Raw genomic sequence first — 15,560 nt, 5'->3', positions numbered from 1 at the left:
AGAAACATCCTGTGGGAATATGTATAATCTGAAGAGGAATCTCAGTCTGGACGGTAGTTGCTGTTGGACCCTATTGTAGCTGGGTAGTAATTTCCGAATCGCTGTTGAATAGTAATTGTTGTTGAAGAGGCAGAAGCAGCACTTTTCACACCGTGTAGCCTTTTATTGTAAAAGAAACACCTGTCAAACTATGTACTGATAAGCACTACGATTAACAAAAAGTCAGAATAGTTGGCATCTGTAAGAGTTTTCACATAATTGATGAGGACTTTTTGACACATTTTGTCCAGGGCCAGAGAATACCCGGCCATTTAGGTTGATAAGAATGGCTGAAACAGTGCAACAGTGTGTGTCTGCGGGTGCGGCCAGAAAACATCGGAAATAAATGGGAGCCCCATTGAAAGTGGTGGCTAATTAGGCTGCTTGTTGAAGAGCGTTAATCCGGCACTGTAGAGTTTATGGAGGCACAGGGAGGGCACAACTCCTCCTGGAAGTCAGGCATTGTGTTGTTCCCTTTAAAAAAAGGCACATTCAGACTCCCTTAACAAGGGCTGCTTCTGTTTAGCCTACTCTCAAGGAGTCTGTTTACCAGGTCAGAAATCGGGACAAGCCGATTCAGGGCGCCAGGCTTTAAATGAGTTCTTTGTGTGACCTTCCCAATAAGTCCTAATTAAACTGCTATCAGGTACGAAGGCGCGAATGTGGGAAAATGGATGCAAGGAATTCAGCTTTGACCTTGTACATGCAAATGTCAGACACTTTAAGCTGTATGGACGTTTGTGTCCTCCCTGAGACCGTTTCTGCATGACACAGAAAATTTTGTCTATCCGGTGATGCTGTGTGACAAAAAAAGTAATTCCTCCTCTGTCCAGACATACCATGGCATGTACTGTAGAATGTCATGTGACTTGTTAAAAGTGTTGCCAGTCCATGCCTTTGGTTGAATAGTCTCAAATACCACCTTGTGAGCATAAAAACATTTTCATTTCAAAACTGATGTGTTTCCATTAACCGTATTTTTAATTAATGGATGGAAACGCATCAATATTTAAGAACTTGGATAAGTTGAGTCTTTCCAAGGCGGCGGAGAAGAAAATGCTCATGTGCTCAAGGTCAGGGTGTTTCACACTAGCTAAGAATCTTTTGTGTATGAGTCAAACATACACTCCATTCAGCCCATTTCATACACTCCATTCAGCCCATTTCATTCAGTTTTCATAAAAAGGGATGCATGGCATTTTAAAAGTAGTAAAGATGTACATGGGGGAGTATATCTAAACAGAATACTTTTTTTAGGTATGAATAATGAAGAATACCAGGTTGTTATTGGAAACGACACCACTCGCTACATTATTGATGACCTGGAACCTGCCAGCAACTACACGTTTTACATCGTGGCCTATATGCCCATGGGAGCAAGCCGCATGTCTGATCATGTTATCCAGCACACTCTGGAGGATGGTGAGTCACAGCTATATGCTTGTACACACACACGCACACACACACGCACACACACACACACACACACAGCCTTATCTACACCATTTCCAACAGGATGTCTCTTGGTAGAACATCACTGCAGATAGAACATGTATGTAAATATGTACTTTTGTAATAAATAATGATAAAGCACTATGTACGTTTGTACAGTGATTCACGTATAACTGTGCCGATTCACTGTAATAATGAGTCAAGTTCATAACAATGTTCTCTGCAAGTAACCCAGCAGCCTGGATCCTCCATAGCCCATTCAATGTGAGCTGAGATATTAAAAGGCATGTGTACATGGTATGACTCGGGTTTGCCACAAAGAACAAATGTCAGCTGAATATCCTAAGGGATGCTATTAAAGGAGCCATGGCTAGTTAAACATTCTTCAGATAGCAGTGGCGGGCTAATAAGGAAGCAGACTAGTAACCGAAGGGTTGTGGGTTCAAATCCTGAATTCCGGTGCCTCTGAGGTCCCCTAGAGCAAGGTACTGTCCCCACACACTGCTCACTAAGAGTGATGGGTGAAATGCAGAGGACAAATTGTGTCATCGTGTGCTGTGCTGCAGTGTCTAAAAATGTTTTACTTTTACTTTGCTGCAGTCCCCCTGCGGGCCCCTGAGCTCAGCCTTACCAGCCGCAGCCCCACAGACATCAAGCTATCCTGGCAGCTTCTGCCACCCAAGCTGAGCCGGGGCAGAATCTCCGCCTACCGTCTGGCCTACCGGACCAGCACTGACACCTCCGTCACCCAACTGGAGCTGTCTGGAGAACACAGCCAGCACCTTTTGGTGGGCCTGCAGCCTGACACCATCTACCTCATCCGCATTGCTGCTGCCACCAAGGTGGGCTGGGGGGAGCAGTCAGCCTGGACCTCCCATCGAACACCCAAAGCCTCTAATAACAAAGGTAAATCACATTTCTGTTATGACTGTGATAATTTAGTAATCAGATGTTTGGGTTGTGCGATATGGCATAAAATTCATATTGCGATACAAATTGAACCATAGAGGATAGATGGTATATTTTATATATTGCGGCTTATAAATTGAAATGTAACTGTTGAAAGGGTAACGTATCAATAGCAAAGGCATGGCAGCAGGACGTTGTATAACATATAGCTTAACTGTATACCAGATAAAACAATATCTCTGAAAGTGGACTTTCTGTCACACTCATAAGGTGAGTGAAATACCAGTAATAATGTGTTCATATTTTATCATGCAATCGCTCCAGGATTCCAAGATTTTACTTTGAGATTTTTATGATCATAATGACTATTTTGCACCAAACAGGCTAGGATGCCCCTGGTCACTTCCATGCTCGCTGCATTTAGTAAACCTGGAGGTGCGCAGTGACCGGCAGATTACTGACAGATTGAAGGCTTGTTTTATTTTGTTTATTCGGTGTGAACCGTTGTTCTGACTTTTAAACTCTATATTTAAGGATTACTAGTCATTTTTAATGATATTTAAGACCTTATTTGTTTGGAAACTTGAATTTAAGACTTTTTGAAGATCTGTGGAAACGGGCATTCGCTCTGTGCTCTTGCCCAAAACTGGTGATGCGACTTTGTTGTTTTGGTGAGGAGCGGATATTTCTGCGGTTGACTGGTAAAATCAAAATCAATTTTGGTCAAATTTATATCTCATACCGTTTATACCACACAGTACCACCAGATGTCTGTGAAGACAGGTTAAAATACACAAGGTGTGGCTCATACTTTATTTATTGATTTGTATACCATATGAAGACAATACTTTGTATTCCTGTTGGTTTGTACACTTTTCTTGCATTTTTGTTAGTGTCATCAGTTTACCTTTAAGGTATGTCAAAACCAAATGTACTATAATAAATTAGAATAATATAATAAAAAGGCCCCGGTGTACTCAGAAGCTGTGAGGCGAGAGGAACCTGTGTGAAGAGCTTGCTCAAATAATCTTGTTAAAGCTTTGGGTTTGTTACCCAGCGACCCCTGCCCCGCACTGTCAGGGAACATGGGAATGGCCTCAGTCATGGGTCATAAAAAGAAACTGAGAGACAGAGGAAGGTTCTCTTTTACCCCCACCCCAAAAAACTATAGAGTGGGGATTCTCTGTAAGTTCCCAAAAAGCCAGGTAAGCTCAACAGGATCAGCGAGTGTTCAGATGAGGAGATAGTGTGATTTCTGGCTGCTCGTGGATCTGCCTGTCACGCAGTGAGGAGCGAGTGGGCCTCAGGAGAGGGGAAGGGGGTTGAAGAGGCGGGTACGAGAGCCTGTTATTCCCATCAGATAAAGCAAGGCAACAGCTGGGTGGGAAACATTCCTCGATGCGAGGGGCAAGAGCTGGAGTGAAGGCAAACTCGGGCCCACATTCCACCGATGCTTGCTGCTCTCCTGTGTACCCAGCGCTGATTCCAGCCTCGTGTTTTTGTAGTAGCTGCTGTGGTCAAAGTGCCACCAATAATGTAGCTGAGTATTAATAGGGCCTGGAGGCGTTTTCTGACTACTGATTAAACTGAAGTATGAATTAAATATTTAACCATACCCAAAAGTCATGATAATATGGGATTATCCTGAGGTATCACAACTATTGTTATTTCTGTATTATTTCTTTTGTTTGTGTAATCAGTCTACAGTGCTTATTGGTAGTTCTGGCAATTATCAGCTACAGTACCAGTCAAAAACTGGACACACTTATTTGAAAAAATGATACAAATGATGTTTCACGACTTGTTTTGTAAATCATGACATGATTATTGAAGAAAACTATTCAGACTAGAATCACATGCAGGACTGATGGAAAACTATCCCCAGTGTCTAACCTAAGTTGGTTGAGGGAAGCAAAAAGTGTGAAATCCAGTCAATACAATATTAGTTTGCTAGTTTGAAGACCTATATTATGAATATTTTTAAAAAAAGTTCTCAGTTTTTATAGATTTTACTTTATATATTGTATTGTTCTATGATAAGTAGATGTGTTGATGATAAATGGAGTACTTTGTTTCACAGTTCAAATGTGACATCACAATATTTGTATTATGTAGCGTTCAATATCAACTTTTTTCTGGTATTTACATATTGAGTGTGAAAGTGAGTTGTTTTTGTCATTGTGATACACAGCATAACACAGCACACAACGAAATGTGTCCTCTGCCTTTAACCCATCACCCTTGGTGAGCAGTGGGCAGCCATGACAGGCGCCCGGGGAGCAGTGTGTGGGGACGGTGCTTTGTCAGTGGCACCTTGGTATTTAATGACAAGCTTAAACACTGGTCACCAATGACTGCTTTAATTCCCACATTAAGCCCAGGTGATTAGCACACTGTTAAGCCTGGAGGAAAGGTTGTGCTCTCAACGTCCCGCTGCTATTGATCCTGTTATTGAGACTTTAGCTGATTCATCTCTCCGTGTCTCTCTGAACCCCCCCGCCCCTTCCCTCCCAGTGCCCCTGGCTCCCGAGCTGCAGCTAGAGCCTCTCAACTGTACCACCATTGTGGTCCACTGGCAGCCCTCCCCAGGCAATGCTGCAGGAGTCCAGGGCTACCGTCTCTACTACCATGAGGAGAGTCAGCCAGAGAGCCCACCCATCCAGCTGCATGCCAAGGACAACCACTACACCATCGGTGGTCTGGGTACGTATGTACCTCTTCACTCCTTTTTCTGTTTGTCGTCATTTAGCCATTTAGCCTCTAGATTCTGATTAAAGACATCAGGGTATTGTTGTTGCAATTCATCTTTTTCTTTTCCTGGGCCTGAAAGAAGCCAGTGGTTTTGGGAAGGAACAATGGAGCAAACTCCTTTCAGGGGTAACTATTGACAGCTAAGGGCACTGGCCTGATATATCAAGTCAGGCCTTTCAAGGCAGACATGTGGTTTATCTCCAGAGGGGTCTTTCCATGTGAAAAGGCGCTCAGGCCTCTGGCCTCCGCTTCTTACCTCTCTCCGTGACCCCACGACCTCCCAAAATCTCAGTGTGTGTCCATCCAGCAGCTTCCCACCAGGCTGTCCACCTAGAGAAGGAGGGGCTTTGAGGTTGGCGTATGGATGTCCGGCACAGCTGCTCCCCCTCTCTGGCCCAGAGGTCAGATTTTGGTGTGCTGTGAGTGGACAGCTAGCCATCTGTGGGGGAGAAGGCTAGCCAGGTGGCCAGCGACTGACTTTTAAATCAGTGTGGGCCAGATAGAACGAGGGTGCGGAGGAGAGGGAGGTGGTGGAAGCTGCTCCTCTATGAAGCTGCCGCGTCATCACATTTTGAGGTTTTGACGTGCTGTAACAATGATGTAAGATGAAAAGAAAACAGGCAAGATGAGAGCAGGAAGTGACGCCATTTGACACCCCTGTCCATTTGCTTAAGGCGTTGTGGAAAACAGACAGCTTTTTTTGCATTATGTTTTAATGATAACAGTTAACTGTAAAAGACTTTACTTTTTTAATAAATAATGATGCTTGCATCCTTTTAAACTGTGAAAATATGTGCAAACATATATAATATACATAAAACATGTGTAGCATGATAGAATATTATTAGCATGGATCATGATATTCAAAGTGCTAATGCTACATTATATTTTGATATTGCTAAAAAAATTATATTCATTTCTGTTTAATTTTATATAAAAAATATAAAAATGAATGTAATTAATGTACAGTTTATATAAGAAAGGAAAGTTATCGCTTATGGCTTAGAAATGTGCCCTTAGTTCATACCAGGTCTTTGTTTTCTGTTAGCATCAATCTGGACTGCCTTAATGGCCTCATTTAAGTCTGTTTGACAAAAGGCTTGCTGTAGGTGAATGGAATGGCCGTGTCTCCAGGAGAAGGAGTCTGTTATTGTGGGGGAGATTTATGGCGCGTTTTATAACTGTTGGCTTCTGAGCTTAGAGGGCTTCTTACATCAAAGCCTGCTATTGTGCTGCTATTGTGGTCTACATGCAACTAAATTCAGCCGTCCACCTCGTGTACTTGCGCTACCGACTCACCTGAGGCCCCGTGCTCTTCGCTTGTGGAAAATACTGGTCATGTGCGGTGCTGAAGGCGAGGAGTCGGGTTTCCTGGGTCAGTTGTGACGGCTGGTGGATTCACGTGAGAGGATCGGTGTTAAGATTCTGTTTAATTGGCCTTTGATCTGGGTGAGCTGATGAGGGCATTTGGTATCAGCCTGATGTGTTAATGACAGCATGACACTGTCAGCATATGTTATCCAGTGTCATAGGCATTTATTTAAAAGAATTAGCTAATTTGCTTATGGACAAAAATGTTTAGGAGCTAATAAGATTGAATTAAAATCTTTGTTTATGCTCAATATCGCTGCTATTGTGAGGTTAATGACAAAACAATATCATTTAAAAAGTCCATTTATATTAGTTTGTATCACAGCAATCAAGGTTATATTGCACTAGGCCTTAATTACTTGCACAATTACTTTTAGTATATTAATATTTATAACAGTGATTTGTATTGCATTAAATTGTGGTGATTTGTTTTTAATTAAAATTGGGCATCATCTATTCATTTGTCCCAGCATTCATGTTTGTCTATAATTGAGAAGTGTGTGGCAGTATTTGACCCCAGGGAGGGCATTTCGGCACTGATTCCCTCCATGCCAAAGTTCAAGTGACAGCATGTGACTTATGTCACCACTTCCCTGAGCATATCCTCTGAGGGAAAGCTCATGTGCATGCTTTAGGCTGAGCTTGGCGTGTTTCTGTGACATTATATGTCATGCTAAAACAGTTGTGAAAAACTGAGTATGTCTGTGCATGTCTTTAAATGACAGCTTTGTCCTTTGTGAGACTTAAATTTGAAACATTAACTCCATTCATTGACCTTTATTCGGTGTTTTCCTGATGGTCACTTGTATACTAGTTGATAGATAGTTACGCTTTTTTTTGTCTTTCCCACTTTATGTTCTTTGTTACCAAATGTTGTCCCTTAATTTATTTGCCTTGTACGCAAGAGTTACCAGGTTATACATGAGAGGCTGCTTTTCATTAAGCAGAGTCAGTAAGAACACTGGTGAAATAGCAGTAACAAAGGCTTGTGCTGAATATACTTCTTGTTTTCTCCTTACTCTAATATTTGCTCTTGCCTATTCTGTGCTTATGGTATTACTCTATGTATTATTAATTGTCAAAGGTTAAAATATACTACCATTCTAACATGTAATGTTCTCTGTAGTTTATTTTTCTCGCGACCTCCTGAGGGCCTTTGGCTGCTGAGATTTATTTTGACGCTGCGGGCCAGTTGCTACTCCTTGCCACACCAAACAATTAATTATTACATGTCAGGCATCTGCCAGAGGGTAAGATACATGTGGGCTAGATGCAGCCATAAAACAACTGTCTGGATTTCAATGGCTGCATGTCAGAAGAGAGGTCTGCTATGTGCATGGAAACAGAGGAGCGTGTTGTCCTGGTGGTGAAGTTGTGTGTGTGAATGTGAAGTAAAATATACTGCTTTGGGGTGGTTCATCAAAACTCCTGTACAGACTATGGTTGCAGACTATGACTGTTAAAGAATTACGTAAATGTACAGAGGACCATTAACTTTGTTAATGGCTTTTACTGATTCATTTTTTGGTGTTTTCTCTTTTTTCTTCATTTATTAATGATCGTAAACGTATGAATGGTTGTGTTTGCATGCTGTGGAGGGCTTTCACAGTCCTGGACTCCCACAGAATACACACATGGCCAGTAAAACTTCAGGTGACCACATACAGTTCATGAAATTGTCTTCAAATTGTAAGTGGCATTTTTAAATGAATGGAGCATTACTCATTTTCCACCAGTAGCAGGAGAACAAACACCTTGTGTCACACATTCACACATTATTGGCTGCTATTACATGACAGCTAAAGCTCTCTTATCAGTGGGTGGGATTTGGCTGAATGGACACTGGCTAATACACATATTCCTCTGAGCACTGTTTATTGTGAGGGGCAATTAGTGCATGCATAGGTGACCCTGTGTGCAGTGTGCCGGGCACCCAATATCTCTCACCGCAATCAAGGGTTTCTCACGGTGCTTGGCTGACCTTCATTACAATATTTCCCTCGGTGTTGGAAACCACTCTGCTTTAAAATATAAAAACTTTTTTTTTTACATTTATAAGTTGTACAGCAATAACTATAACATATTGCATCTGACTTTAAAATTGAAATATTTTAACCCCTGTTGTTTCTTAGTATTTCCAAACAGTTTTCTGCTCAATTTCCCAAGGCTTCCCTCCCCCCTTTAAAATGCCCGGACAAGATTTAGCTTGCCCACATACCATGTCAGAGGTCATGGCCCAGATGTCAAAGCCTCCCCTCTCTGAGCTGGCCTCTCGTCACTAGGCCCCCGTGCTGTGGTGCTGGTCACCCTGGCCACAGTATTCAGAGGGGACACTGACACAAGACAACTTTTATATAGAGATACCCCAGCTCGGGTTTTGTATTCTCATGAGGGAAAAGGCTGAGTAAATTCAGCCGATATTTCTATTCCATAACTTGATTTAATCTTTTAACCATACCTTATCTTAAAAAGATAACTTGCAGGCCCTCAGGAGTAGCCTAAAAAAGTTTGTTATCCTTCCCCTCCCCCGTTCCCAAACGATTTCTTTATCTTCTCCCATTAGAGCCTTGGGGGGCAGTGAGAGGCTCCGGAGAAGGAGGGGGAGGCTCGACTTGTATTCCACACCCATGACCTAGGATTCTTTGGAGTTTTTATCTCAGGATGACCCTATGACCTCAGACCGGCTCCAATGAAACTCCCCAGCCCACAGAACCCCTCCCTAAGCCCCATTTTTGCCTGGCACTGCCCCCTCCCACTAGAAGGCCCCTGGGGTCAGAGGTCAGGCAGACATTTGGAAACCCTAACACCTTTCTCAGCAAACAAGCTCTGCTGCCAACAGGGGAACAGGGCATGGGATTTGTTTATGATTCCTTAGAGGTGTTGTGATATTTTTAACATTCTCCCCTCATTTTGTTCTCTGCAAGCTAAATACTTCTTGTCTATTAAGGGATTCCTAAAGAAAAAGTGATTCAGCCGTATTAAAAAGAATATTAGGAATAAAGATAGGTGGTTTAAAAGACCTTCACTTTTGCATGTGCTCTTACCTCAGCTGTTTCACACATTGATTTCAAACCAAATGTATTAGGCCCAGGAGAGGGACATCCCTGCTGCTCTTCTCAATGATGCCTCATTACTCTCTGCCGTCAATAATGGCTAGAATCTCTGCCCCCTCTAGTGGCCACAATGATTATCGCATACTGCCTGAGTTGAGTGCTGCACAAAATGCAGTTTCATAAAAACTATTTTCACAATGCCTTTATAATAATAATGTACATTAATTTATTATAATTTCCAATAATTTTGAATATAATAATACAATAATAATTGCAATTGTATCTTAGACCAGACCCATTTGCTGCATATTCTTAATTGTGTATGTTGTAACATGTAAGTATCTTCCAGTGTGTCTAATGAGCAGTGACAGAATTTGCTAGAATTTATGGGTTGCAGTAAGTCATTACTTGGACTGTAAGGTTGAACTATTGGTGTGGTTTCTGTAATGATTACTAATTATATTGTAAACACACCCTGCCTTATTTGTACTGTTTTTTTATGTGTTTGGAACAAAACATAGAAATGACCCATATTTTTCTAGGTTCTATGTATTTTTTTACTTGTTATATTACATTAAGTCTACTTTTAGTAAAGCATGAGGTAAACACAGAAAGTACTTGAGTGTACTCAATTGACCAAATGGTAGTAGGGATTTTCCATAAGACATCTGTTCCATCATGGATCTGGGAGGTTACTGACTTTGGCCATGTGACTGACCAATCGTCCTTTCCCATGGGATCACCACCCCCACTTCGTCCCTGTCCGAGAACTGACTAGGAAATGATCAGTGGCCAGCAGGCTTGCTGTGTTTCAGCTCTGGGGGTGGGAGGGGGTCTGAGGACAGACTCTGATCCCCCCATTCATCCACAGATGGCTGGCAGGGTGATGGATGGTGAGGGGAGAAAGGGCAGGAGCTGACCACAGACCTATAGCTCTGATCCTCCAGCATCCCCTATCATATATCCATTCATACCCTACCTCGTAGACCAGGGTCCCTCAGAGTTACATATATGTTCACAGATAGGGTGTTAAATTATAATAACGTCAGTATGATTATTATATATATTCTGGGCCTTTCTCTGCAGACCCGAGGAGAAAGTATCACGTGAGGCTCCTGGCTTACAATTTTATGGGTGAAGGATATCAAGCAGACCAGACCATTAGCACCCCTGGATGTGTCTGTAAGTGTTTGTAATATTTACCATATTGGCCTGTGTATAATACGGCCACCCTTACAAAATATTGTGTATTTCTCTCGTGTATTTTGTTATGCATTCATATATATGTACAATATTGTGGTAACCAGAGCATGTTTTGTATCTTGCCTCCGTCTCTCTTAGCTGTCCGTGATCGGCTAGTTCCCCCTCCACCGCCTCCTCACCACCTGTATGCTCAGACCAATAGCTCATCTGCAGTGTACCTGCACTGGGGCCGGCCTGCCTTCAGCTCGGGTCAAGCAGTGAACTACACCATCCGCTGCAACCCGGTGGGGCTGCAGAATGCCTCGCTGGTGCTCTACCTGCAGACGTGAGTGTCTCCGGTTCTTGCTGTTACTCAACCGGCTTTACATTACCCACAGTGCTTAGAGCTAGAATGACTTGGAAACATGTAAATGTAGATATTTGAAGTTACTTTTTGAAAATCCCCCCCTGGTGTTCCTCTGGATTTTGTAGTGGTGAGCAGAGTCTCATGGTACAGGACCTGGAACCCAACACCCGCTATGAGTTTGCCATTCGTCTCCACGTAGACCAGCTCTCCAGTCCCTGGAGTCCAGTTGTGTACCAGAGCACGCTCCCTGAAGGTGAGCTCAACAAAGCACCTTCTTTTCAAGCACTGGGGTCCATGCTTCGTTGAATATTAGTATTGCATTATGGATACAAAGGTACCTATATAGTAGAATCCATTGCTGCTTTGAATGTCTACATGATAAGATCTGGCATTTTAAGGTCTAAGCACATCATTCATTACTAAACTCAGTCTCAAGCCAAGTATTCATTAATGTGGTGTGTGCCCACTCTGTTACACCCATCCCTTCTCTGCCCTTCTTCAGAAGGCTGAATGTCACAGCTCATGGGGAAAAGCTGTGTGTGCAAAGGGATCGACTTTTTCTCCATGCATCATATTTCAGTAGCTGTTTTTCCATCAGGTTTCTAGTTTCTTAGCTGGGTGAAAACCACATATATTGGAACATGGCACTCATCTCAGATTGAGCTCGGTTGAGCATTTCATTTTTCAAAATAAAAGAGGCAGAAGTGACTTTCAGTGGGTCGTTGTTTTTATTGATGGTTGTGCCCTGCCAAGTTTAACTTTCACCTTGTCTCTTACAGCGCCCACGCAGCCACCATCAGCGGTGAAGGTGACTCTGATCGAGGACGACACGGCCCTGGTGTCATGGAAACTCCCAGATGAGGCCAATGTGGCAGTGACACGCTACACAATCCTCTATGCTTCGCGGAAGGCCTGGGTGGCTGGAGAGTGGCAGATCTTACAGAGAGAAGGTGAAAAACAGAATTTCTCCTCACTACACCATCAATTGGAAATCAATATGTCATCCCATTCTTCAATATATGTCCATAGTTGTCATTTAGCCATTATAATTCCTGCTTACTTGCAGAGAGCTGGCTGTTATCGAATCAGCTGAAGAATAGATTTCTGAAAGATCTGTCATTAAAAGTTCCATAGTGTAATTGCATGAAGTTTAAGTGCTTTGAAAGCACTTGTTCATACACGCATGAATAAATCAAGCATGCCAGGTCAGGCGCAGGCAAATCCCAGGAAGTTGTAAGTGTCCCGAACCTTCAGGAACTCCTGCAGCATAAGCATAATTGACAGCAGATGACTGCTGGAAGTCTAAGGCATCCCAGGTCCGTCGTTGAGGAGGGTCAAATTTAAGGTCATGCACAAAGGCCCCTTGCCCTGCTTTGGGCCGTCAGCTGTGTAAATCATCCTTATGTTCACAACAGTTACTGCCAAGGGCTCAGCTGCAGTAGTGCCGAGGGCTGGGTGGCTCTAGGGACTGGAATGGGCACCACCCTCGGCCATTGACCCTCCTAGTGAAGCATGGTCACAAGAGGTTCTCCTCGTTTTTTTTCACTATGCAGTAAATCCTAGTTCTTCCACTTTATGGCTGTAACATAAATTTACAGCTAGCTAGTTTCAGCAGGGTTAGTTGAAAATTAAGGTTAGTGACATAGCAGTAAAATATTATCACCACATTTAATGATGTATTCAAATTGGAACGTGCAACATCAATACCCGTGTTTGCTAAGTAGGACAAATGACAATCTTTAAAATATCAAATGGATAATACTGACATTTTACAATTTGAAATTTCAAAATTGTGTTTCAAATAATTCTACCTGTGAAATACTACCTGACTAAAAAAGATTTTAAACTGAAATGTAATCAGATCAGATTTGAATAGACAGGCATTAACAGTATCATGTTATTTTATTATTTGCAGTAATTTGCAAATTGTAATCATTTTTAATTAAACTAAACCATTTCAGCCGTGGTTCTTCAACAGTTCTGGTCCATTTTTTCAGGGAGCATCACAATGGCACTACTAGAGAACCTACAACCTGGAAACATCTACCTGGTCAAAGTCTCTGCCTCCAACGAGATGGGCGATGGGCCATTCTCCAGTGCGGTGGAGCTGGCTGTCAACACAAATGGACCTTCCTCTGGTTACATCCCTCATGCCAAAGGTGAGTGGGCTTTAAAACCATCGCCTGCTGTTGCCTCTCACCCTGATTGGGCGCTTTTCCATATTTCCCTCATTCTGACAGCCTCATTTTCCATATTTCCCTCATCATTATAGCCTGATGTTCGCTGGACAGGTATTGCATCCAGTGGCTTAACCTCTACCCTCCATTCCCAGTTCAATTATTTACATTGCAAGGCTGCCCTGTGAATAATGGGCATGTCTGCTATCTGTTAGCGTGACCCACTTTCCCTGCTGTGAATGAATTGGATGAACGTGTCCATGTGAAGACTGCAGAGACTGTGCACCTTCTCACTAACTAATTATGTGCCCTACAGTGTTTTCCGATGGTTTCTACCACCTCGACGAGAAATCAATGACTGGCATCATCGTGGGTGTGTGCATTGCACTGATTTGTATCGTCATCTGTGCCCTGATCCTTGTCTGCCGGGGAAAATCCAGGTAATTATGTGCCCGTTTTCATTTCTACCATGCTTGAGCCTGGGTGGTAATATGTACAGATTTATGGCCAAAAGCGATGACCATTATTATCTCATTATAATTGAATTATAGGAAAACCTGTACTAAAACTGTGAGGCAAAACAGTGGACAGACACCTCCATCACTGCATAATGTGGCCAGTGAGGTTCAGACAGAGCACACTGAAGTCAGGGTGCCAATGATGGCCACAAGCCACTTCATTGATGCCAAGGTAAGACCATGCTAGTTTTTTTAAACCAGTTTTGCAACCAAACAAAAACAAACCAAACAAGCTTCCCTTTTATTATCATTTTTTTAGGGTGGGAGCAATTTAATTATAAATAGTTATGGACCTGTCAGGCCCAATACACAAAAACAGAAGAAAAAGAAATGGCTTTTCTCACACAAGGAGGAGAAAGAAACAGGCCAGGTAAGAAGAATTTCACTATTAGGGCTATTCCTTTTAATTTAAATTTGATTGTGCTGCTCTGAAAGGATTTGTGAACTTTAATTATAACCCATGTTGTGTTGTTTTTTTTTTCACTTTATTTAATACATAGAGGAGATCACATGGCGTGTGTCTCTACCAGCCAGGGACCACCATGCTCTGCTTTAATGAGGAGTCGCCACATCAGTCCACTGCTCTCCAGGTTCTATTCGGGCCCTCGATGGACACAGAAGGATCCCAGAGTAGCGAGGGCAGCCATGAGACAGGGGACTCTGGCCGATACTCCCAAAACGAAACAGAAATGACAAACCTGTCGCTCCAGAGCCCCCAGTCGCCCTCCCTTCGGGCCGAGGAGAGTGGTAGCCCAGAGGAAGGGGCATATCCTCGTGCAAAGTTGCCCCCAGACAACCCTGTTCAGGAACAACGTCAAACCTCAGAAATGTCCCAACCTGCACTTTCCCTTTAGTCCTGTGTGTCCGCCTTACCTCCTGTCCAGCCCAAAACTGTCCCTTCCCCTACTCCCTCCCTGTTCCAATGGACAATGAGCGGGAAGCCAAAAACCAGGAGGCTTTTTGGAAGTCCGGGGCGCTGGCTTTAGGTTTCTTTCTAAGTCTTCTCTTTACTGAATGTGATCCATTTTCTTTCTCTTTTTTGTTTAAGTGTTTGAAAAAACCCCCAAAAAAAAAAAAACCTCACCCACCATGAATGTTTCCAAACTATAGTCAAAATGTGTGAAATGACTGTCACACTTTTTGACATTATTTAAGTTTATCACTGGAGCAAACATGAGAGTGGAGCTCTCTTTGCTTATTATCTACCTCAGTTTACCTTGCGGTAAACTTCAGCGATATATTTAATATCTACTTATACTTGCAATGGGTGCCCCCATTGACACACAATTTCCTGATAGCAATAATTTGCTTTAATTTAGCTTTTAGATTTGTGTTGTCTTTATTTTTTCATGTATGTTTTGAAGTATGGGATTGTAAGGACACTGTAGCCATTTGGGGTTTTCTGTAGTTATGACAGTAACCTCACATAACTCTGTTTGTGGAGCTTTCAGGTCTATTTCGATTCATCCACATTCAGAAACATCCAATAAGGTTTTTTTTTTGTTTTTTTTTAAACTCATCAGCAGCAAGCATACAGTTCTGAAAGTTTATTTGTTACCATACAGTAGTTTGTGTTCTTGCAGTCCCAGATTTATACTACCTCACTTTAAGCATTATTTTGTAGTGGTTTTTTTTCTTCTTCTAAACTCAGGGAATTAGGTTTAGTACATTTGAAGAAGCTGTGTCCCGATGGTTGCATGGTTGACAGGGTATCTTCTCAGAGCTGGAACGCTCAACTAGG

At 42.5% G+C, this 15,560-nt stretch overlaps 1 protein-coding gene across 1 annotated transcript in view; it reads left to right on the top strand.

Annotated features, from left to right (window-relative positions):
* prtga (protogenin homolog a (Gallus gallus)) overlaps positions 1 to 14,982 on the top strand; it is a 29,795-nt gene extending 14,813 nt beyond the window's left edge. Inside the window, exons 8-19 of the mRNA XM_028957088.1 lie at positions 1,297 to 1,461; positions 2,092 to 2,397; positions 4,915 to 5,103; positions 10,662 to 10,757; positions 10,917 to 11,103; positions 11,250 to 11,377; positions 11,904 to 12,074; positions 13,122 to 13,283; positions 13,618 to 13,741; positions 13,853 to 13,991; positions 14,079 to 14,189; positions 14,320 to 14,982. Of these exons, the coding sequence (XP_028812921.1) occupies positions 1,297 to 1,461; positions 2,092 to 2,397; positions 4,915 to 5,103; positions 10,662 to 10,757; positions 10,917 to 11,103; positions 11,250 to 11,377; positions 11,904 to 12,074; positions 13,122 to 13,283; positions 13,618 to 13,741; positions 13,853 to 13,991; positions 14,079 to 14,189; positions 14,320 to 14,673 (2,132 nt within the window). The 3' untranslated portion in view covers positions 14,674 to 14,982. The remainder of the gene's footprint in view (positions 1 to 1,296; positions 1,462 to 2,091; positions 2,398 to 4,914; positions 5,104 to 10,661; positions 10,758 to 10,916; positions 11,104 to 11,249; positions 11,378 to 11,903; positions 12,075 to 13,121; positions 13,284 to 13,617; positions 13,742 to 13,852; positions 13,992 to 14,078; positions 14,190 to 14,319) is intronic.
* Positions 14,983 to 15,560: the final 578 nt, after the last annotated feature.

The sequence above is a fragment of the Denticeps clupeoides genome, chromosome 16 (assembly GCF_900700375.1).
Source record: "Denticeps clupeoides chromosome 16, fDenClu1.1, whole genome shotgun sequence".
Taxonomy (NCBI): domain Eukaryota; kingdom Metazoa; phylum Chordata; class Actinopteri; order Clupeiformes; family Denticipitidae; genus Denticeps; species Denticeps clupeoides.
The sequence above is the reverse complement of the archived record's forward strand: the minus strand, read 5'-3'. Positions and strand labels throughout refer to the sequence as shown.